This window comes from Scyliorhinus canicula, chromosome 8 (genome assembly GCF_902713615.1).
Source record: "Scyliorhinus canicula chromosome 8, sScyCan1.1, whole genome shotgun sequence".
NCBI classification, from domain to species: Eukaryota; Metazoa; Chordata; class Chondrichthyes; order Carcharhiniformes; family Scyliorhinidae; genus Scyliorhinus; species Scyliorhinus canicula.
This window is the reverse complement of record NC_052153.1, coordinates 22025463-22049449: the sequence shown is the minus strand read 5'-3', so window position 1 is coordinate 22049449 and position 23987 is coordinate 22025463. Positions and strand designations below refer to the sequence as shown.

Below are 23987 nucleotides of genomic sequence, written 5' to 3'. Positions count from 1 at the left end.
GTCACTGTGAGGGTCGGTATAGGGGTTGTCCCGGAGGTGTACCCGAACAGGCGCCCAAGTGTGGTGACTAGGGGATTTTCACAGTAACTTCAATGCAGTGTTAATGTAAGCCTACTTGTGACACTAATAAAGATGATTAAAAGATTACATCCACATGTTCTGGCCGTGCCCAAGACTGAGTGGGAACTGGCAGGGGTTTTCGGACGTACTGTCCAAATCATTGGGGGTGGTTTCGAGTCGGGAGGCGCCGATGTTAGAGGCGTCGGAAGACTGGGAGTGCAGGGGGTCAGAGAGGCCGACGTTTTGGCCGTTGCCTCCCTGATAGCCCGGAGACAGATTTTACAAGTGTGGCAGGAACTTGGAGCCGCTGAACGCAGGTTGGGGGGGGGGGGGGGGAATTCACCAGAGGTGAATTCATGTGTTGCATATGAATGCAACACGAATAAATGCAACACTAGGGGCAGCACGGTAGCATGGTGGTTAGCATAAATGCTTCACAGCTCCAGGGTCCCAGGTTCGATTCCCGGCTGGGTCACTGTCTGTGCGGAGTCTGCACGTCCTCCCCGTGTGTGTGTGGGTTTCCTCCGGGTGCTCCGGTTTCCTCCCACAGTCCAAAGATGTGCGGGTTAGGTGGATCGGCCATGCTAAATTGCCCGTAGTGTCCTAAAAAAATAAGGTTAAGGGGGGGGTTGTTGGGTTACGGGTATAGGGTGGATACGTGGGTTTGAATAGGGTGATCATTGCTCGGCACAACATCGAGGGCCGAAGGGCCTGTTCTGTGCTGTACTGTTCTATGTTCTATATCATCCCGAATAATGCATCAGTTGTTGTTAGAGGCCTGCTTCCCCCTGGTGGCTTTTAGCATGTTGACTGAGCACTGTATCCGAGAGCAGAGTAACTGAATAAACAAGCACGTGCAGTGGAGCATCTGCTAGTATTTTACATCTATGAATAGACAGAAGGCATTGGCATGGGATTAAAATTATTATCACATGCAAGGACTAAATTGAAAACTTAATTCGGAACAGCTTGCTTTTAATGTGAAGCTATTTTGGCTTTTAATATTGACCTGATTCTCTGGGCAGCAAATTGGTTGATTTGTGTCGACATTTACAGAAAAACACACTTCACAAGAATTTTCTCCTTTCTCCTGTTTTATTTTTGTCCCTCTTCAACAATAAGTTCCTTGATTTTTGTATTATGTTGGTGAGGGTTTCACTACCCTGATCGTTCCAAAATCGAGTGACAACCTGCCTTGTTTTATACTTCACTTCCTGACATCTGAATGGATTTTCTTACATAAATACTGATTTCCCTTGTTTAGTGATGGAGGCATTTTTGATTTTTATTTTGCTTTATTGGCTGCAATATTTTTCATTCTTTCCCTTCCCTTTTCTTGTCAACTGCCTCGTGCAGGAAACTTCAGCACCTAAATTCGTGTGTCATTCACTGCGTTACAATAACCTGAGGTGTGATGCCCCTGAATGATGCCTGTGGCAAGGCATTTCAATGTGTGCATTGCTGCGGTGTGGATATGCAAGGGATGCCACATTTGTGGCAGTTTGTGCAAGGACTTGACATTGCAACAAGTTGACTGACCTGGGGCATCTGCTGGGTCGTCTTAACTTGGCATGGTTCCTTAAAATGTGCCTCCTGGTGTTTGTCCGCAGGTCCTGGAGGTAGTGCGGAGTCTGCCCACAACCTCCTGTCGAGTAAGATGCGCTGTCATCTCTCTGGGGAGAGTGCCTTGAATGGCGAGACCCGACAACCCACTTTGCTAGACATAGAACGGTCGCTGAAAGGCACAATCACTTGCCTGCAGGTTCTGTTTTGTGTCTTCACGTCGGGTTTCCTTCCATTTTGTTTTTATCTTTCCCCTCTGCCTTATAGCTTCTTGAGCCTCTGCCTCCTCGGTATTGATCCTTGAGATTGTCTCAAGCATCTAAGAACTTGTGCCCCCCCTCCCCCCCCCATGCAGCCCTTTGTCTTTAAATGTGCCACCCCTTCAACATTGGATGAAATGGGATGCCTCAGGTTCTTGCCCCATCTCCTCTCCCACGTCCTCCCAATTAAAAGATGTGCGGGTTAGGTGGATTGGCCATGCTAAATTGCCCGTAGTGTAAGGGTAATGGGGGGATTGTTGGGTTACAGGTATACGGGTTACGTGGGTTTAAGTAGGGTGATCATTGCTCGGCACAACATTGAGGGCCGAAGGGCCTGTTCTGTGCTGTACTGTTCTATCTATCTAAAACTGGCAAATCTGTGCAGAGTTATGAGTTAGTATGGAAATGAGGTGGCCCTGCATGCAGCCCTGACTGTACGGTTGGGTAGCTTTGCAACAGCAGGTAAGTAAACAAACCTAAATATAGACCCCGCTGCAAAATCAGCCTTCAGCATTAGAACACAACAAAACAGTTTGTTAAAGAAATACTGTACGCAAGACGATCCTTTCAACCTTTTCTCTTATGAAAATAATTGAAAGGGCAGGACAGTGGCGGGGTGGTCAGCGCTGCTGTCTCACGGCGCCGCGGACCGGGGTTCGATCCTGGCTCTGGCTCACTGTCCGTTTGGAGTTGGCCCATTCTACCCGTGTCTGCGTGGGTTTCGCTTCCACAACCCAAAGATGTGCAGGGCAGGTGGATTTGCCTCGCTAAATTGCCCCTTAATTGGAAAAAGTTAATTGGGCATTCTAAATTTATAAAAGGAAAAAAAAGAAAATTACAGAAAATCAAATTCAGGGAATAAAAATTCAATCCAAAAATTAAGCAAGATAATTATCCTTTTGATCAAGGGCCTCTCCTGGACATTATCTTTTTAAGCTCCTTTTATTTAAAGATTTTCACAGCACACGAAGTGCATAAAGTTGAATCGTGGAAAAGAACGATAATTTACTATCGCTATCACAAAAAGGTATTGGAGGGCACCAAGATTTTTGCACAAGGTCTTTCCACTAACCTGTGGTGTAGAGTTAATTTGTGCTGAGGTCTTAGTGTTTGAGTGGGTAATAGAAGTTGGCCTAATGTTTCCTCTGATGTCCCTTGGAGTTGTCCTTTTAACACTGATTCTTGCAATATGAACCATTGACTCCTGAGCTGCACACATGCCAGCCCGTCGACACTAGCAAGGATCCTGTCTGTAAAGCTATCACTCAAATCAGAGACTGCTGCTTTTGGAGTATATTATTAACATTTTAACGCTGACCTTTTTGGACTACTTGTTTCTTCCTCTGTCCAGGTTTGCCTTATCCCCAGGTCAGCCCATGGCACCAACCCAGCCAGCGCGCAAATGGCAGGGATGAAAATCCAGCCCATCGAAGTGGACAAGAACGGAAGCATAGATGTCGCACATTTAAAAGCACTGGTATGTACATTTCCCAAACAAATTTAGCGTGATAAAATCTGAGCAAGGCAGAAAACGTTAGTGCCATTATTCGGCAGCACAGAAATGGTCCACTCTGACTTGATTTTGAACAAATTTTCCAATCTCTTATGTTCCCGGTGTTTACTACATTTCACAAGTGTTCTGTGCTGCATTTGAAGTCTGTTGAGGTCCACTTCTCCACGTTGTTGCCTGCACATTTGTACCTCTGAGGGTCATTTTCTCACTCCCCTTTTCACTCTGACAGGACTGTCATTTCTTTCTCTCCCTCCTTGCCCTGAGGCAGAGGAGGTGGTGAGCCGCCTTCTTGAGCTGCTGCCGCCCCGTTGACGGGACGTCCCTGGTGATGTTTGTCTCTTTACTCCTCACAACTCTCCGTGGGGAAAATGCGAGGCAGAGGGTAAAAATAATTGTGCTCGTTGCCATCTTTCCATTAAGCAACCTCACCTGATGGAAAGGGTTTCACTTTGTACCATTTCCTATATTGCTGATTCTGCCCATTTGTATCTGAGGAGATTCAGCAATAATGGAACAAGTTGGCCAAGTTTGAGGTGGAGGAGGGAGGATAGGAAAGTGTACAGGCCAGCACATTGCTGAGAGCTTGTAGCCTGCATCAAAATATCTCGACTGCATGCATTAATGTCATCCAAGGACTCCGGTGCTGAGCTATTTACATTTCAGAGATGCAGCTCATGAAATTCTTCCCATGAGAGGCAACTATGAAAGGTAAGTGTGCTGATGGGTGGACGCTGGGGGAGCTGCAATTCACACAAAAAAAGGACATCCGATTCATGAAATGTTAGCTTTGGAGGCCAAACAGTCTGGAACCTGCGAAGGTTAAAGTGGACACCAGCAAACCTTCTGACCAACAGGTAACACCAAACTGCTTGTGTAGAAATGTCAGCACGTGATATTTAATCAGCACTTTACCTGCTCTGTCCAAAGAGTGTTCAAAAGGTCAAGCAATACTTTTATACCCGTTTTCCTTTAATACTGACCACATGTCATGGCACAAACTGATGTTCGCAAGATTTATAAAATAAACACAGATAGAATTTCACTTCAGTCCTTCTTACATAACGACTTATTTATAATTAAAGTTTGCTGCCAGCAGTATCTCTAAAGTTAGCAGCAGGCCACAGATTTAAATACGGGGACATGACTGCTTTCTAAAGGCAGTCACCCCACATAAATAACCCACATTGCCATCTCCACTGGAAACACCGTCAGAGACTGAGATGGCCGAAATAAGTGGCTGTGGACAAATCTAACCTTCGGGGCAGGAGCGGATTCCAGTGAAGTACTAGAAAGCATTGAAACAAAGCAATTCAGCTACTGTTAATCAAGTTGTAGGGCATCCTACAGCAGCAGGAGTGATTCCTGTCAATGGAGAACTGTTTCTCGAAGCACTTCTTTAACACTGCATTTAGACGGCGGGGGCAACTCTGTGATATTAATGAGGCAATGCACACAAACGCTTGAGAAAGTTAGGGACATGGCCTCCGGAAACAGGTTTCTAGAACAGAAACAAGAGCAACAGCAAAGATAAACGGCTGCTGCCAGCAAAACTAAGCCCACTGTGCCACTTCACAGTTTACACCTACACACTAATTGTCTCTTAACACTGATTCAAACTGACTTAAGTATCAGTTTGCATCTTGCACCGTCGCCTGTGTCACCACCACTCGCTGGGTGTGTTTCACGCACTGTTAAAATTGTAGAGTACGGCCAACCTCCCACCTATATTACCCCCCCCCCCCCCCCCCCCCCCCCCCCCGCGCGCACACGCACACACATTGTGACATTCATGGTCCCTTTGTCTACTTGTCTGTTTGCAGATGTGCTTGCTGAGGAGGTAGGCAGGATAGTTTGTAATTGTTCCAAGATTATCTTGAAGTTTAAAAAATGCAGTATTTTGCCTATCGTACAGTGGGTGCTGGTGCAGTATTCAATCTTTTTAAACGTGGCAGTGTTTTTCTTGTTTTGGAAAAAAAATATGCTTCAAAAAATCTGTGATGTTTGAAGAGCTGTCAAATGTCAATCTCTGCTCCCTGCCAGATAAAAAAAAACAGGAAATGGAAGACCTATCGCTAGTACATGTGGGAAGAACAGCCATTAGTGAAGCTCATTAAATCTGGAACTGTACTGATTTTTTTTTATTGGAAAGTGTATATATTTGCTCCATATTTCTTTGTCGGCTACTGTTTATACGATGGAAGTGTTGGATTCCCCATTCGGCAGTTGGGTGGTCTGCTGATCATCTTGTTGGTGTTGGCCAAGTTAGCAAAGAAAGCAATAAGGGGGATGGCGAGCTATCCTATTGACAGAAAAGAGCAAACAGACTTGGCACAGGATCCAGCGTGGGTTGCTTTCTTGAATGTTTCACCAGCTTTGGCAGTGAAAAGCGTTAGCTAAAAGAAGGCTGTGTGCACAGCTGACAACACTACAAGAGAAAAGGGGTTGAGTCGTGCTTCATGAACACACTACAATTAAACTGTCCAAACTTCTCTTAGCCACTGCATTTTAGTAGCAGTTTTCTCAAATGGCACAAAATGCAGTTCAACTCCCTCCGAAGTGAATTTAGGCACCAAGATAATAATTCTTGCCAAATCAAAATCAAGAGCGAAATATGAGTCATCATTAAGTTCAGGATTTGTGCCTGCTTGTGTAATCTTAATTTTTCTGCATCAAATTTCCTCAGCTCTATGACATTTAAGTTATTTTCCCAAGCTCGCATTCAAATTTTTGATTTTTCTTTTCTTCACTTTCGAGTTTCAGTTTTTTTCGTGACGCTGTCTTTTGCGAATCAAATTCTCGTCTTTCTCTATTTCTTTCGAGTTCAAGTTGCTGTGTTTGCAATTGAATTCTGGCTAACCCAACCTGAGTCCTATTGGGATCACCCCATTCCTTCTCATTAGGTTCAGGGGTTGAGCCAATTCTTGTTGCCAGGTGCTTCTAGCTGGAGGGGCCATTCCACAATATCAAGCACAGCCACAGTCACACACATGGAAACTAAGGGGCAATTTAGCATCGGCAATCCACCTAATCTGCATATCTTTGGACTGGGAGGAAACCGGAGCACCGGGAGGAAACCCACACAGACATGGCGAGAAAGTGAAAAGTCCACACGGGCGATGAAACAGGAGGCAGGTCCTCTGCCCTCAGAACGAGTGGTGAGACGGCCAGGTGTGAAGGTGGGCTCGCCGGAAGGCCGGCCTCTGTGCATCGCCACTCGGTCATAGTTTGGGGGGGAAAAAATGCCACTTTAAAAATCTATTCAGCTCGCACCCCCACAAACCGCCCAGGCCCCTTCCATACCACCTCATGCCCTTTACCCACCTTCCATACCCCTCATACCCTCCATGCTAACCCATGCTTCTTGACCCACATCCCCATAATCCCCCCTCCTCGCCAAACCAACCTTTGCCCAGACCCAAAGCAAGCAATTTTTAAATAAAACATGGCACAGGTTTTAAAAAGATTTAACGGGTTGGACTTTTAAATGCCTTGACAGCTCCAATTTACAGTTGGTCTTGACAGGTCCACTTGACAGTTCCAATAACTTCCTTTGACGTGTGATTCCGACAGTTGATTCTAAAGCATCTGTGGACAGTTCCAGTGAGCTTGACAGTGATGAGCTTAGGTCACCTTTTGCACGCATGCCTACTTTTCACAATTCCAAATGGCACCTGACCTACCCCAAAGGAACTTAACCTCCACTAGAGGGTTCCCAGGACCAGATGCAAAGGGGACCCTGGCTATCCAAACTAATCCGCAAAGTTGAGACCAGCCCTTAACCTGGTCTAATCTGCAAGCACACTGCAAAAATTACCTATTCCTGCTCTTTGGTCCTCTGTTCTTATTATACCGTGTCATATTCTGTGTGGGTACGATAGATCTATATGTCTTAACCCTCTTTGACGGAAGAAAGATGTGTTAAACAGTTACCCTGGTTTCAGGAGTTCAGTTGGTTGCAAAAAACCCGGGTCCCGGTTTATTTGGCAACAAAGGTACGACTGACATTTTGTTTCTGTAACGTTTCCATTTTCAAGATGGATGGTCTCTAGGAGACCGGATGAAATAGGCAATCAACATATTTTGACGTTTCTTCTTGATTCAGAGGATAGAGCGTAGTGTGTGGTGGATAGGCAGAAAGCAAAGTGAGAAAAATAAATGTGAGACAATTGCGAACGAAGGAATAATCGGGAACAATAGTGTATTGGATGACCAGAAGTACTTCCTTTGTTAATTATTTAAGGTCAGTGCTTCACCTGTTTACAGTGTGGTTACTGTGACAGCCGTGCTGTGAAAGTTGAGTAACTATGTTAGTGTTTCAGCAGCAGTATGTGATCTGAAAAATTAATCATGTTCTTTATTAAATATTTTTATTCAAATAAGGAATATACATAAAAACATATAAATAGTCAACCAATAATCAAATAAACAAAATACAACCCTCCTAATTTCAGATTTGTTCTCTCTTTTCTATTAAACCATTCCTTTTTATCCCTCCCCCCCCCCTTCCCAACTCCCCTACCCTTCTCTTTAACGGCTGGCAACAAATAGATCTGTAAATGGAGACAAGAATAGCTCCATTTCGTCTCGCGTTCCCCATCTGAGCCACGAAGGGCAAACTTTAATTTCCTCAAGTTTAAGGAATTCCACAAGATCCACCTAACAATGTTGATACTTTTAGCTGATCCTCAGGATTACCAGTCGAGTAAAACTCGCCTCCGGGAAATCAATGTGGCAGAGGACACCACATGGGCTCTTTTCCCTTCTGTAGTCCTGGGGCTGGATTCTCCGTTTTGGAGACTAAGTCCCCACACCGGCGTTAAAACGGTGGTCTTTTACACCAGGAAAACTGGCGTCAAAAGGCCACCAATTCCTCATTTTGCTGGGGGCTAGCAGGGAGCCGGCGTAGAGCTCTAGCTGCAGATACTGGCCCCCGGCCCATCCAGTACAAAGGCCGCACATGCGCGCGGCGGCCTGCAGCGGCCGCACTGTGCTCCATGGCGGACTCAGCCCGCGGACCTGGACTTCCAAAGTAGTGCCCCCCTCCAACCTCTCGTACACTCCAGACCACCCGCCCACATTGTCCCCAGCCCTGAATGAAGCCCCCCTGCCCGCCGATCGGCCCTCCCCCGACTGTGGCGGTGCTGGACTGAGTCCGCAGCCGCCGCGCGAGGACCCCGGACGGTGCGAGCACACGTAACCCACGGCGTCGGGAATTTGGCCGGTCGGCAACGGAGCATTGTGGGGGGGTGGGGGGCCTGAGGCGGTGGATACTCGGCGCGGCGTACTCCTCGAGCGGAGAATTCAGCCCCTGGTATTTCCGACACTCCAAAAATTGCCTCAAGAAGTCCAGGTAATATTTCCACCTCCACAATTTTTGATAAGGTTTTAAACTCCAAGACCACTAATCGTGGACATGACCAGAAGGTGTGGACGTGGTTATCTGGTCCTCCTTTACACCTCTCATATTTATCTTCTACTTCTGTGAAGAATCTGCTCCTTCTTTCTTGTGTCATATGGGCCCTATGTGCTATCTTGAACTGTATTAAGCTTATTCTAACACATGAAGAAGAAGTATTGACCCTGTGCATAATTTCACTCCATAGTCCCCATCCCAATTCCATATTCAACTCTTTCTCCCACTTTTGTTTTATTTCGTCAGCCGGTGTTTTCTTTGTGTCCATCAGCCGTCTGTAAGTGTTATTTATTTTGCCATCGCACAAATCACCTCGAAAGAGCAATTTATAAAGGAGGTTGTTATCTGTAGTCCAGGGGAAGGAGGATAACTCCTTTTTCACCAAATTTCATAAATAAAGTTATTTAAACTTCTGTATTTTGTGTTTTTCCCTCAATTCTTTGATTCACACAAAATGAATTTCGTCTGCACCTGCTGACAGATTAAGTGTCAGTTTATTTTGGAGGAAGATTTTTTAGAATTATTGGGGCGGGATTCTCCATTGGCTGACGCCGGAATCGGGAAACACGATTGGGCGGAGAATAGGTTCCGACGCCAGAATCGTGGCGGCCGCCGAGTTGATGCCAAATCGCAATTCCCCGTCATCTTGACAGGGTCGTCAACGCATTCCGGAGCACACGTACAGTAAACACTGTTTGCATATCATTAGCGGGATTGACCCGATATTCTCCAGGACCATTGTGATTCTCCGTCTAAAATGGGACAAGTTCTCGGCGGTGCAGCTCACTTGTGCTTTTAAAGATCGTGACATTGAAATTGGCATTGTGGCTGATGAGGGAGAAACAGGACACAGAGAGGCGCGGCTGTGGGCCAAGCACAGGCCGTGCTCGCTGGGTGGGGGGGAGCTGCCAGGGTTTGGTGGGTGACGGGGGAACAGGCCGAGTGTCCGGTGTTAGCCCATCACGGGATTGGGGCGCTGTACAGTCACGGACAGCCATCTTGCTGCACACCCCAATGACCACCCACCTTGGCCCCTGGTTCTGCAGAGTGACGCCAGTGACAGGGTCTCCCCCCCCCCCCCCCAAAACACGGCCGCCACCTGCCGGCGGGGCATCAGGCAACCTGCCCAGGGCAACACCTCATACACAGGCACCAGACGGGGGCCACGAGGCATACCGCTGGCAAGGCAGCGGCCGCCGACAGTACCCCTGGCGTCAGGGCCAGAGGCCCCCACGGTGCCAGTCACTGACAGGGCCAGGGATCGGGGTGGCGGGGGGTGACACATGTGGGGGCAGGGTCCGCAGTATCAGGTAGCCCCTTGAATATCGTTGAGCATGGGGATACGCACCATGAAAAATGAATGAAATTAAAATCGCTTATTGTCACGAGTAGGCTTCAAATGAAGTTACTGTGAAAAGCCCCTAGTCGCCACAATCCGGCACCCGTTCAGGGAATTGAACCATGCTCCTGGCTTGGTTTGCTTTCAAAGCCAGCGATTTAGCCCAGTGAGCTAAACAGCCCCATGCTAACATGTTGGCTTTTCACCCATGAAGACAATTGAAATTCAACCAGCAATGATCGGGGAGCCCTTTATAAACTTAAGTAGAGACAATGAGAGGAGGCAAGGTGCTTCTTTAGGAATAGCAGTAGGCCATTCAGCCCCTCGAGCCTGTCCCACCATTCAGTGAGATCCTGGCTAAATGAATATTTGTCCTAAATGCATATACCTGCCTTTGGCTCATATCCCTTAATATCTTTGTTTTTTAAAAACTATCTCAGATCTAAAACTAACAACTTTTCTAGCTTCAACTGCTGTTTGTCGAAGAGAGTTGCAAATCTCTACCACCCATTGAGCGAAACAGTTCTTCCGAACATCTCTCCTGAACGGTCTTGCCCTAAGTTTTAGACTACACTCCCTAGTTTTAGAATCTCCAAACAGCAGAAATAGTTAATCTTTATCTGTCCTGCCTTTCCCTGTTAATATCTTGAATACTTTGATCAGATCACCCCCTTAACCTTCTAAGTTTTAGCAAAAAGTAATCTCTCCTCGTAACTCAACCCCTGTAGGTGTCCAAATTGTAAACCTACGTTGCACTCCCTCCAAGGCCAAAATATCCTTCCTACGGTGTGGTGCCCAGAACTGCGCACAGTGACTCCATGAGGGGGTCTAACCAAGGTTTTGTATAGCTGAGGACCCGGGTCTGATCCTGGCCCCGGGTCACTGTCCGTGTGGAGTTTACACATTCTCCCCGTGTCTGCGTGGGTTTCACCCCCACAACCCAAAGATGTGCAGGGTAGGTGGAATGGCCACGCTAAATTGCCCCTTAATTGGAAAAAATGAATTGGGTGCTCTAAATTTATTAAAACAAAAGCTATGTATAAAACATTGGCCAGTTAGGCAATGTCTGTGGGTAGACCCGGTAAGGATCCACCGGGCGTTGTGCATCACGTAACCGTAGATGAATCAAAGTTCTTCTTACTCGGCGTGGATTTCCGTGTCCTCGTTCAATAAAGCTGGATAAACTTTCCAATCTCTGCATATTTTTAGTCTGGAATGGTTGAAAATGGGCTTCATTTGTTCAATGATCTTTTCACTCAAGGTTGACAAGTACAAAGATAATCTGGCTGCCATAATGATAACCTATCCGTCCACCTACGGCGTGTTTGAGGAGAACATCAGTGATGTGTGTGAGCTGATCCACAATAACGGGGGACAGGTTTACCTGGATGGAGCAAACATGAATGCACAGGTGAGAGATCTTACCAGCCTCTGTCGTAGACTTGTTCACACTGGGGGATTCACGGGGAATTTGCTCGCCCACTTAGCATTAGTACTGCAGAGCTAGACATAGACATAGAATTTACAGTGCAGAAGGAGGCCATTTGGCTCATTGAATCTGCACCAGACCCTTGGAAAGAGTGCCCCACTTAAACCCACACCCCCGCCACATACCTGTAACCCAGCAACCCCACCCAACCCCATTGGACACTAAGGGGCAATTTAGCATGGCCAATCCACCTAACCTGCACATTATTGGATTGTGGGAGGAAACCAGAGCACCCGGAGGAAACCCACGCAGGCACAGGGAGAACATGCAGACTCCGCGCAGACAGTGACCCAAGCCAGGAATCGAACCTGGGACCCTGGAGCTGTGAAGCTACAGTGCTAGCCACTATGCTACCGTGCAGCCAGGGAACCAGTGTTGGGTGTCTTTAAAGGACATTTAATTTCACAGGCTATGTGTACTCATTTACAGTTTGGTAATGGAAGCAAAGGTAAAATTGCTACCTTCACCAAAGCCAGTATTGCAAAGATTAAAGAGAGATGCATTGTGCACAAATTCCCCCTTTTTGAAACATTCTTTCATGAAATGTGAGCATCACTGGCAAGGCCAGTATTTATTGCCCTTGAGCTGAGTGGCTTGCTAAGGAGGCCATTTCAGGGGGCAGTTAAGGGTCAACCACGTCACTGCGGTCTGGAGCCTCAAGTAGGCCAGACCAAATGTCCCTAAAGGACCAGCTGGGTTTTTGCGACAAGCAGTGATAGTTTCATGGTCACCAGGGCATACGCCTGGGCCTCTGGGCTCCTAGACTGATGAAGTTACGATTACGCCACCGTCCGCCCCAAAAAGGTTACTGGTGGAGTGTGTCATGTAGAATCCAGGCTAAGGACTTGTAATTCCCAATGCTGGGATTTCAGAAGTGGACATATTCCCCCCCCCCCCCCGTATATTTTTTTTTGCCCCATTACACAGTCTCCTGATTTACACAATTTCTGCCTGACAGTGGCTGAGTCTAGGCTGGTGAAATGTCCGCAGCAATGTTTCCTCAAAGCATTTTAAACGTACCCTTCAGAATGTTCCTGACTTCTCAGCAGGCTTCTCCTGGCGGGCACAAACTCTTCAATAAGGTGTATGTATTTTAGCGATCCCAAAACCCACCTAGCCCAGAGAAAATGTGTACCGGAGGAAATACAACTTCCCTGCGGCCCTCGCTGCACCCGTGATATCATTTTCACGGTCTCAGTTTCTCAGTTGCTCTTTCCTAGGAAGGTGCCAAGTCGAAGCTTCTCCATTTAAAAAAAAAGGAAGGGAGGAAGGTGGGATTTGACGAGCTGGATGGATTGGCCATGTTAAATTACGCCTTAGTGTCCAAAGATATTCTTTAACTGGGGTTTCGGGGAGAAGGTGGAGAGTGGACCAAGGTAGGGTACACGTTCCGAGGATGGGCCTCCTTCTGCTCTGTAGAGGTTCTATGGTTCTATACCTCAGGGTCTGTCTTTGTATCTCCTGGACATTGGAGGAAGCAGGCTCTCGAGGGCAAAACTCTGCCTGGTTAAAAAGTGGGTAATAGGCATTTGTCAAGCAACTTCCCAAAGGATGGAAACAACACCCCACCCCGCCTCAACAGCACACCTAAATTAGACTTGAGAGCTGGGGTGGGATTCTCCGACCCCCCTCAACCGGGTCCGGCGTCAATCCCGCCCCCGCCGTGTCCTGAATTCTCTGCCCCCCCACTCTAGATTCGGCGGGGGCGGGAATCGCGCCGTGCGAGTCGGCGGGCCTCCCGCGGTGATTCTCCAGCCCGTGATGGGCTGAAGTCCCGCCGCTGACAGGCCTCACCCGCCGGCGGGAATCAAAACATCTACCTGACCGGCAGGATTGGCAGCGGGCGGGCTCCGGGGTCCAGGCGGGGGGGGCGCGGGGGCGATCTGACTCCGGGGGGTGCCCCCACAGTGGCCTGGCCTGCTATCGGGGCCCACTTATCGGCGGGCGGGCCTGTGCCGTGGGGGCACTCTTTTTCTTCCGCCTCCACCATGGCCTTCACCATGGCGGAGGCGGAAGAGACCCCCTTCCCTGCGCATGCGCCGGTATGACATCATCAGCCGCTGACGCTCCGACGCATGCGCGGCCTTACGTCGGCCGGTGAAGTCCTTTCGGCCCCGGCTGGCGTGGCGCCAAAGGTCCCTCAATGTGACGGCTTGGCCCCTAAAGGTGCGGAGAATTCCGCACCTTCGGGGCGGCCCGATGCTGGAGTGGTTCACACCACTCCGACATGCCGGGACCCCCCGCCCCGCCGGGTAGGGGAGAATCCCGGCCCTGAGTTGGTAAGTCAAGAGTCACTTATCCACTGATGATTTAACTTTTTCCCATTCCTGCTACATGCGATAAAGCTATTATTGTTGGACCTTCTAATATTATGATATTCTTTCTCCCCCCTCTAATGGTGTAACCTTTCAGGTGGGCCTGTGTCGTCCTGGTGACTATGGATCTGACGTGTCTCACTTAAACCTGCACAAAACCTTCTGCATTCCTCATGGAGGAGGTGGACCTGGAATGGGACCCATTGGAGTGTAGGTTTCAATTGTCTCATTTGCTTACAGTGCCGACTAAAGATGCTGATCATTTTCAGGCCTAGCAGGAATTTAAATTTAAGCACAGTGCAGTACCAATCACATATATAACCTCTTGCATGGCTGCTTTCTGTCTATTGATAGCATTGAGGTAAACGCAAAATGCTGTAATCCATGGCCTAGGTGAACAAGTGAGACAGATACATTCTGCCAGATGAGCAACCCTTGTACACTTCACTGAATGAAGATGTGGCAATACTTAATGACGCCTGTTGCACCTTCTAACCTGATTCGATTTGCTTTAAACTGCGGGCCCAAATCATGGCCACCAGGTTTAGCTTTACAGTGGCCATGCTAATGCAGAATTTTAAAGATATTTGCTGTGCTCATTTTGAAATGGGCTATGGTTGTAAACTGGACTGAAAACAGGCCCAAGTCAGGCGTGAGGAGGCGATGCAGGATCAAACTGATGCAGGCAGCAAACTTTGTGTCGCTTTCTAATTTGTGATGATTCTGCCCTGAACCCACTATTTTGTGGCTACACTACTCCAGCAGGGGTGCAAACTAGCGGTAATTAACATCACTGTGTACCTCTGGCGAGGTGCTTACTGTCTGCAGCAGGAGCTGGAAGTTGTGACAAAAGAGCTTAAGAGCAGGAAGAACCTTGAAAAGTGGCGCAACAGGCCTGACGACGTGACCCGGGCTTCTCCGATTCACCCACATTCTTCTCGCAACTTCTTCACCCAAAGAGTATTGAAAGTCTGGGACTCGCTACCACAAAGTGCTTGAAGCGAATTGTACATTCGCATTTAAGGGGAAATTAGACAAGCGTACAATTGAGAAGGGAATCGAGGGTTAGGATGGTAGGTTTAGGTGAGAAAATATGGGAGGAGGCTTGAGTGGGGCATAAACACTGGGATGGAGGGGTTGGGCTCAGCGGCCTGTTTCTGTGCTGCCCTCTCTGATGCAGTATTGGAGGTGTGGGAGGTGCACAGGAGGTCTCTCGGGAGGCTAGGAGGAATGAATAGGGCAGTGAGGTAGCTGTTGTGGTCAATGCTAGGGGTTTAGCCCTCAGGATCTTAATGCAATGCCGTAAGGGGTTTGATGACCTCGCATGAGTGGTCAAGGTCAACAAATGCATCTTCACATGTTAGATCCTCGAACCTGCACCACTAGCTTCACGCAAATGCTCTATTCACCACAGCCCCATCGCACACTGACCAACAATCTGTTATCAGCTACGATTCAGACCTCACGTTCATGGCCACACTTCACTCTTAGCAAAGCTGCAAGCCACATACACAATGTCAGCTATTCAACAGGGCAGGCATATCACCCAAAGGCTTTGTATCACGCTCACTGGCACACTCCCCTCAATCTTGCCGGACAAGGTGGTCCATAACCAGAGACAGCAGGATCTAATTGGCAGGGGATAAGGCACACTGCACATGCACCCTCCTTTTGGAAAGACGTAACTGGCAATCATTGGTCTGCCAGAGGTTTTAGCCAGTGGCAAAGGTGAAATTGTTGAGCATGATAATATATTATAGAATTTACAGTGCAGAATTAGGCCATTCGGCCCATTGAGGCTGCACTGGCCCTTGTAAAGAGCACCCCACTTAAGCCCACATCTCCACCATATCACCGTTACCCCACCTAACCTTTTTGGGCACTCAAGGCAATTTATCATGGCCAATCCACTTAACCTGCCCACCTTTGGACTGTGGGAGGAAACCGGAGCACCCGGAGAAAACCCATACAGGCACGGGGAGAACGTGCAGACTCCGCATAGACAGTGACCCCAAGCCAGGAATCAAACCTGGGACCCTGGAGCTGTGAAGTAACAGTGCTAACCACTGTGCTACCGTGCCACCCTAGATATTCCTATCTAACCCATCATGAAATGCCCGCTGAGAGAGCTCACCCTAGGGTAAGGGAGGGCGAGCCAACCTAAGCCTCCCCTATCATATTGTAAAGTTGTGGTCCCCAGGATGGTCATTGGTAGGCCATCCAGGGAGTTTTACAGCACCCACCAACTGCCTCAAATCCCAGCGGTGGGGCATAAAATTCTGCCGATTGTGCGTGATGTGAAATGGAAATTGGACCTCTGTCCACTCCATTCCCACTGGCTGGTTCAGGTTAAAAATGAGGCTTATATCCAACCTTTAGGTCACTAAATGCTCCACAACATAAAAACTTAACACACATCAGCATCACAGAAAAGTGCCGCCAAGAACCTCGACTAATGATCCAGAATTTGTGAGGAGATTGTTGCGTTTATCAAATGCTGCCCTTGCAACAGTGATGTCTCCAGAAGAGGCCTTCCCTGTGTGGTAGTTTTGGAAACCGCCTTTATGGTTTGTACTGCACTTCAACCAAAGTGGTCAAACTGGATGAGACCAGCTTTAGAAGCCGCCCACCCAAATGAGCAGTGGGCTTCAGGGAACGAAGAAGCTGCTCTGACCAAATCCTCGCACCCACCACAAACACTGCGGTCGGGCTCCAGGTGAAGCTGAAGACTGGGGTGCTGCCTTCATAGACTTGACGTCGAGATATGGCCCGGCCTGTGGTGAAGGTCAGCTTTTCAATGCCTCGATACTCTCGGTGATGAGCAAATCGTAAGTTCTACGTTTGGTGACAAGACCAGCTGAACCCGGACTCTTAACAGTGGGATTGGAGGGCCGATGCCCACACTGGCATTTTTACCAATGCAACTACCTGTTCTGTAAGTGGATGGAAGGATGCCCTCGCATCGCAGATCATTGAACACATCACATCAATCAGCCCACTCCAACCTAATGTGGTTTGCAGCTCATTTCCCCATTCAGCATCTTGGGAGGACATCAAACGGACAGACAAACTCAACCCCCCTTGATAAAGTTTCCATGCAATACAAAAGTAGAACACTCTTGAAATTACGTTTGAATCGGATTAGTTATTGTACCTTTGCTTATTTTCCTGTCGAATTTACTAATCATTCGGCAAAAACAAAATTCCAGCAGCTCATCTAATGAAGTAGAGTCATTCAAAAGTTAGAAGGTAATTTGCTGAGTTAGCAGGTCTCAGATAGTGTGGCTGTCGGGCCTCAGCAACTTGGGTTTTGGAACAAGCCGAATTAGACTAGGATCTCGTTTCTGCTTGCTATCCTTCTGGAACTGGCCGTAGGGAGATGTTAAGTCAGGACAGAATTTTGTTTGGAAATCGGGAGCGGGATTCTTTGATCCTGAGGCTAAGTGTTGACGCCGTCGTAAACGCCGTCGCGTTTTATGATGGCGCCAACAGGCCCCCAGGAGCAGCGATTCCGAGCCCTACAGGAGGCCAGCACGGCACTCGAGTGGCCCACGCTGCTCCAGCTGCCGATACCGGTGTCAAATGTGTGCCGCGGGTCAGCGCATGCACGCTGCGACTGGCGCACATGCGCTGTAGCTCCCTTCTCCGCGTCGGCCCCGACGCAGCAAAGAGGCCCCCAGCCCGAGAGGCCGGCCCCTTGATCGGTAGGCCCTGATCACGGGCCAGGCTGCAGCGGAGGCCCCCCGGGGTCGGACCCCCCCCACACACACACCAGGCCACCCCCGAAAGGATGCACGCCTCGGTCCCGCTGGGTAAGACCACACGTCGACGGCGCCAGCGGGACTCGGATTTTGTTTGCGCCCACTCGCCCCACCCCGGGCGGAAAATCGCCCGGGGGGGGGGGGGGGGGTGGATCCATGTAGAGTGCCCTCGACCGGCATCGCGCCAGCACCGATGGTGCCGATTCTCCGGTCACCAATGAATCGGCGGAGCACGAATCGCGGCGAATCTCCGAACCGGCGTGGGCTCAGAGAATCCTGCCCAGGGTCTTATTGCACTTGGGAAAACATTAAAAAGGGAGATTAGCCGCTGGGAATTAGATTATTGTGCGATCTCTTTCAAAGGTACGGCTAGAGTCTTCCATTCTGGAGATTAAGGCGGGATTTTTTTGACCCTGCTGAAAATCAGTTGACTTTTTGTTGGCCCGTCACAGCAGGGCCAGGAGAAATCTGGTGGCAAGCGGGAAAGTTGCCGTGATTCCTGCTGGACGATGTGAGCCGGAGATTCCGCCCTACCCTTTATTTGCTTGTAAGGATTTTGAGCAAAAGGCTGTCGATGAGGTGAATACATGTTGAAATACGTAAAAAATGTAACCATTAGAAGCTCTTGTACTGAAGAACGACCTCATTTGTGTGGAGCTAAGGATCAAACTTGTCGATCGCACCAAGCATCAAGTAACTCTTTTTCTCAAACGTATTTTTTAGGAAGAAGCACCTTGCTCCGTACTTACCCAGCCATCCGGTGATCCCTCCAGTGTCTGATAGTGATGCTCGTCCTTTGGGCACAATCAGTGCTGCCCCTTGGGGTTCCAGTGCGATTCTACCAATCTCCCTGGCCTATATCAAGGTATAGTGCAGTTCTGGATGTTTACCTCATGTAATTCTGTGTCAGCTTTCTCATTAGTGCAGGAAATGTGTGTAAGGCAAAGTGCACCTGCCGCTCTTGTTTGTTTATTTTTTAAACTGTCGGCTGGCTCAGCATCTCATTTTAAGGCGATTGGCAGGCTGCCCACCCACTCGCCCACCCACACCAAACTTACTTCCTTACTACCTCTTCCCTTCTCCGAAGTACCATTTGCACAGTCCAAATCCTACCTCTGTTTATAACGACGCAGAGGAGGCTGGCGGTGAACCTATTTACAAGCATAACGTAGCATCTCATCTGACGACGATCAATCCTCGTCAGGAGGACCTATCTCAACAGGCCCTCATCTGGGCCTGCTTTTAACCGCTGCTCATAATGAGCCCAAGGTGATAGCCCCACCCCCCCCCCCACCCCCACCCACCCCTCCTACCCTGGGAGCTTGTGCTCCACGGGGAGGTCGATGATGGTTTCCCCGTCGCCTTCGTAGAGGGTTATGACAATGTTAATCCAGTGTTCACCTCAGCACAGTCATTGGATGGTAATGAGGAGTAGGAATCTTATCTGGATATTGGGATCCATAATTGTGATCACATAATATGTGCTCCAGATGAGGTATCAGCATAGATCAGAAATCAAATCAGTAAGACTCAGTACCTTGCTGGATAGTGCATTGATCCAGAAAGTGCTTCACTCCAAACTTGCCAAGTTGCTGATGGTTTCCGACCTGTTGGACTGAGATCTGAACTTTGGACTGAATTTTAATTGAAATGTGGATGTAGATTAATACTGCAGTTTTGCTTGAACCTCCAACTAGGATCATGAGGTATGGTTAATGAGACGAGCAGGAGAAATGGGCAGTTTTAAACCCCGTGCAGAACGCCAGGATTCAGGACCAGACTGATGGGCTGTGGTTTGTGCTCAATGAGGGGGGGGGGAAGAGTTTGTGGCCGTTCTCGCCGGCGGGATCTCCCGGTCCTGCCGACGGCGATCTCCCAATTTCCCTGCGGCGGGAGGTTGGATTCAATGGGAAATCCCATTGACAGCAGTGGGACCAGAATATCCTGCGCCAACCAACAGAGAGCGGCCTCCTGCCACGGAGAAACAAACCGCGTGAGTTGCGGAAAATGCCCCCCCCCCCCCCCCACCACCACCAATGTCCAGCATATCTTCGTCTCTAATTTTCTCCCACTCCACAATCGTAACTCCACCGGGAATCTGGCTGCAATCCCGTTTACCTGTGTGAACAAGGATTCCGTTGCCCCTCGAATGGAAACTGATTCGAGGAAATCCCTGGCCAATGCTTTTCTTTGTGCTCTTGGAAAACACAAAGGAATGGCTTAGTCAAACACGCAGTTCATACTATGAACCCACAGCATCATTGTGAGCGGCAGGCCACAGACTCTCTGGGATTTTATGGTCCAGTTATTACCAGATTTCGCACTTTGTACTGTTGAGTTCTTAGCCAGGTACCTGCATTCTTGTAATAGCGATGAGGGGAAAATATCTAGTTCAAAGAATTTAAAAGGGCAGAGAGGTTTTTAGCCAACGATCCTTTATCTTTAAACTGAGGTTGAAAGGTGGGACCCATGCAATTACTGCAGCTTGATCCTAAATGTTGTGACATTGGCTGTATTTAGCCAAATGAATTGGGGGGGAATTACAGGAATGAGACATAATCCTAAATGGTGGAAGAGTACAGTGGTTGCAATTTAATTGAGATGGTTAGAATGATTTAGACATATGGAGCAGGATTCTCCGAACCCACGCCGGGTTGGAGAATCGCCTGGGAAGCGGGAAATTCACGGCACTCCGACGCTGGGCCGCCGATTCTCCGGTGACCAGAGAATCGGCGGCAATCGCGGTCGCCGTGGCGCCAGTCGGGGCCGCTGAATTAGGCCCCAGCAGCGATTCTCCGCGGCGACAGGCCGACCTCCCGTCGAGTCCCCCCGGCGTGGTTCTGACCTGGTACCACTTGGCGGGAGCTCGGACCCGCGGCCGCTGTGGACGTCCTGCGGGGGGGGTGAGGATGATCTGGCTCCGGGGGGGGGGCCCTCCACGGGTTCCCGGCCTGCGATCGGGGACATCTGATCGGCGGGCGGCCACGATCTGGAGGGGGCCTACCTCCTTCCGCGCGGCCCTCTGTAAAGTCCCTGACATGTTGCTCCGCGCTGGCGCAGAGACGGCAACCACGTGCATGCGCTGCCGTGGAGCCGGCCGTCATGCGCCAGCCTTGCAGGGTCGCCTTTCGCCGCCGGAGCAACGCGCAGCTCTCTGGCGCCGTGTTGGCCCCCTGAACAGCGGTGAATTGCTGGGCTAGGAGGCCCGTTGACGCCAGCGTACAAGACTCCGGTGTTTACACTTGGCCAGGATTCCGGAGAATCCTGGCCTTGGATTTTGTTCCGGGGGATTGGTGAAGTAATGATGGAGTTTGTAGTCTGTTGGTATTTGGAATGTAACTATAAGACAAGGAATTCCTCATCTGCCGCAAATTTACCAATGCTGATGTGACTGGGGGCTGGTTTAGCACAGTGGGCTAAACAGCTGGCTTGTAATGCAGATCAAGACCAGCATCGCGGGTTCAATTCCCGTACCAGCCTCCCCGAACAGGCGCCGGAATGTGGCGACTAGGGGCTTTTCACAGTAACTTCATTGAAGCCTACTCGTGACAATAAGCGATTATTGTTGTTACTTATGTATTCCCGTTTCTCTTCACATAGCTGATGGGATCAAACGGACTTCGCCATGCTACAGAGGTTGCCATTCTAAATGCAAACTACATGGCCAAGCGTCTAGAAGCGTTCTACAAAATCGTTTTCAGGGGAGCAAAGGGTAAGTTGTTTAGTAATCAGCTGACGCTTCAGATTTTACATAAAATAAGAACACAAAATACTAAAAACAAACTCAGCAGGTCAGGCAGGATCTGTGGAGTATTATGTATCTGGGAATACATTCCTGCTGGTTCTGCGTCTGGTAATGTGTAGTGAGGTCAGCAGAGTGTTAGCGCAGGCTTTGGGCAGATCATCATCTTTGGCTGTATGAGCAACATCCTTAATAAACCTCCCATCGTGTTTTTTAAGGATCAAGAGTTTGGGCACCTCCGTCCCTTTTCTCTTTGCGGCAACAAATATAACCGGAGGCCAAACTGGTGACGAGGATCGTGGCAAAACAAATCGCTGGAAAGAAGATTTTAGTTGGCTAATTTTCGGACGGCATCAGGTGCAACAGAAGATTCCTGGGACAGGATTCTCGCGCACTGATGTTGGATGAAGCACTGCCGCCAATGTGAAGGTTTAAGTAAACATTTCGATCGCAACTGTGAGATCGGCAGTCAGGGAAGACTTGCTTGGGTCGAACTGAGTGCGGTCTGGGCTGCGGTGAATGGGGATTTCATAGTCTGCCAACAGGCCATGACTCGGCGAAATGTCAAAATTTTCAGGCAAATAAAAAGGGGGAAAGATTTCCTAGTTGCTTGCTCAAGGGGTTGTTTGTGCCATACATTCCAACAGAACTGGGGGGGGGAGGAAGTGTCGACCCTTGGAGCCGGGATTCGAAAATGGCAGGAAAAACGGGCACCACGGATGTGTTTGACGAGGCTAATGAAACATGGTATTCATATGAAGAAAGATTACGATAGTGTTCAATGATTAATCAGACACTGGAGAACCGAAAGGTTACAACATTTCTCAGCTCAGTTGGCAGTGAGACATTTTTGCCGCTACAGAATCTTGTTCACCCAACAAAACCAGGAGACAAGTCCTTCAGTGAATTAATGCAAATCTTACAAGGACATTTCTCTCCGAACCCGTTATTGATTGCAGAAAGGTTCCGATTCCACTGCCACAGTCAGGAAAAAGGTGCAAATGTTTTACAGTTTGTAGCGTCTTTAAGAAGGTTCAAAGGGCAACTTACAACGACTTCTGAAAAAGTATGAGAACCTGTTCAAAGATTCATTAGGCTCTATGACTGGAGTTGAGCTACACCTAAAGCAAGCCAGGCAGCACGCCCAAATGTCTCAAAGCTAGAACTGCACCATGACAGATCACAAATCAAACTGTGTTTGAAGTTTCCTCTGAAACATCGGCAATGGCCTGAAGTCCCGAAAATGTCAACGGTGACTGAGCAGACCATTGGGAAACTAGACAAAATATTCCCAAGATTTGGAACGCCAGAGCCAATTGTCAGTGACAATGGTACTCAGGTTACTTCAAAGGAATTTGAGGATAACTTGAATTTGTTGTATCTGTAAAATCTTAAATACTTCGGCCAGTGTGTTAATCAAATTTTTTATCCCAATGCCCTTATTTGCGAGATGAACAAAGTGCAAAAGAGTTGCATGGTTTAGCACAATTTCATTCACAATTTTCTCACGCAACAAAGTATGACTCAGACTTGCAGCTGAGTTCTAGTTATTATCTGCACCTAGTGAAGGATGTGGATGTGCAAGTCTTCTCTGAACTTTGAAACCCAGGGTCCCTTCTTCTTGCGATGGTTGTGCCTGGGGACTCCCAGGTTATCACTGAAGATCTGTTCCGATGTTCGTTGCTTTATACTGGTCTGCTAGCATTGAGCCATAGGTACCCACCCACAACTCTATGCCCATTGTCCCATCCAGACCCCAACTCGTTAATGGGAAAAACAGGATACTCCTGTTTATCCATGGTGATTCAATCAAGACCCATTGTCCTCTGAAACACCCTTGTCTGTCCAGCCAGTAGCCCATTATGAAGTCTGATGGTTCTTTTGTCTGTCCTTCGCCCGTTGCAAAGTTGATCATCTGTGTCTAGAAATTCGTTATATGTTCATAGCATCGTCTTGTTCTTTTGTGTAAACGTGAGTGGGTAACCACAAAGTCCATATAGCGATAGTGAGTTTAGTTGACTTGAATGCCCTTGCAGACGGCTAGTATCAATTTCAGCCAGGGCAGCATGTGGAAGTTTCTGCTCCTGGCCTATGTGCCTTGTCGGCCTGCTTTCAGGGCCACTAAAGGGAAGGGTATACATCACATCAAGTCAGCTCCATATCATCCAGCACCAATTGGATTGGCTGAATGTTTTATGCAATCGTTAAAGCATTCCATCAAAGCATTGAAGGACCAGGGACATTATCAAGAAGAGTAAATTAATGTCTAATATATGTACATGCTATCATGCAAAGTTCACCGGAAATGCTGCTGTTCAGGAGTAAACTGCGAACACAGTTTGATTTGTTAACTCCACCTGATACTTCAGAGATTGTCAAACAACAACAAACACAAATTTCTAGGAGGGAGAAAATCTTTAAAAAGTGAGTATTCAGCCAGGGAGAGAGAGTGCGAGCAAGGAGTTGCACCTCCTGGTCCCCAAGCAGTGCTGTAAATGTAGTTGTCCTGTGGACCCTTCCCTACTTGCTTCT

The 23987-nt window shown here is 48.5% G+C and overlaps 1 protein-coding gene across 3 annotated transcripts in view; it reads left to right on the top strand.

Annotated features, from left to right (window-relative positions):
• The window catches only part of gldc (glycine dehydrogenase (decarboxylating)), a 169618-nt gene that overhangs the window by 113009 nt on the left and 32622 nt on the right, over positions 1-23987 (top strand). For all 3 annotated transcript variants that reach the window (XM_038804258.1, XM_038804260.1, XM_038804259.1), the window contains 5 exons: positions 3235-3360; positions 11410-11559; positions 14050-14162; positions 18437-18578; positions 21314-21425. In XM_038804258.1, coding sequence (XP_038660186.1) covers positions 3235-3360; positions 11410-11559; positions 14050-14162; positions 18437-18578; positions 21314-21425 — 643 coding nt within the window. The remainder of the gene's footprint in view (positions 1-3234; positions 3361-11409; positions 11560-14049; positions 14163-18436; positions 18579-21313; positions 21426-23987) is intronic.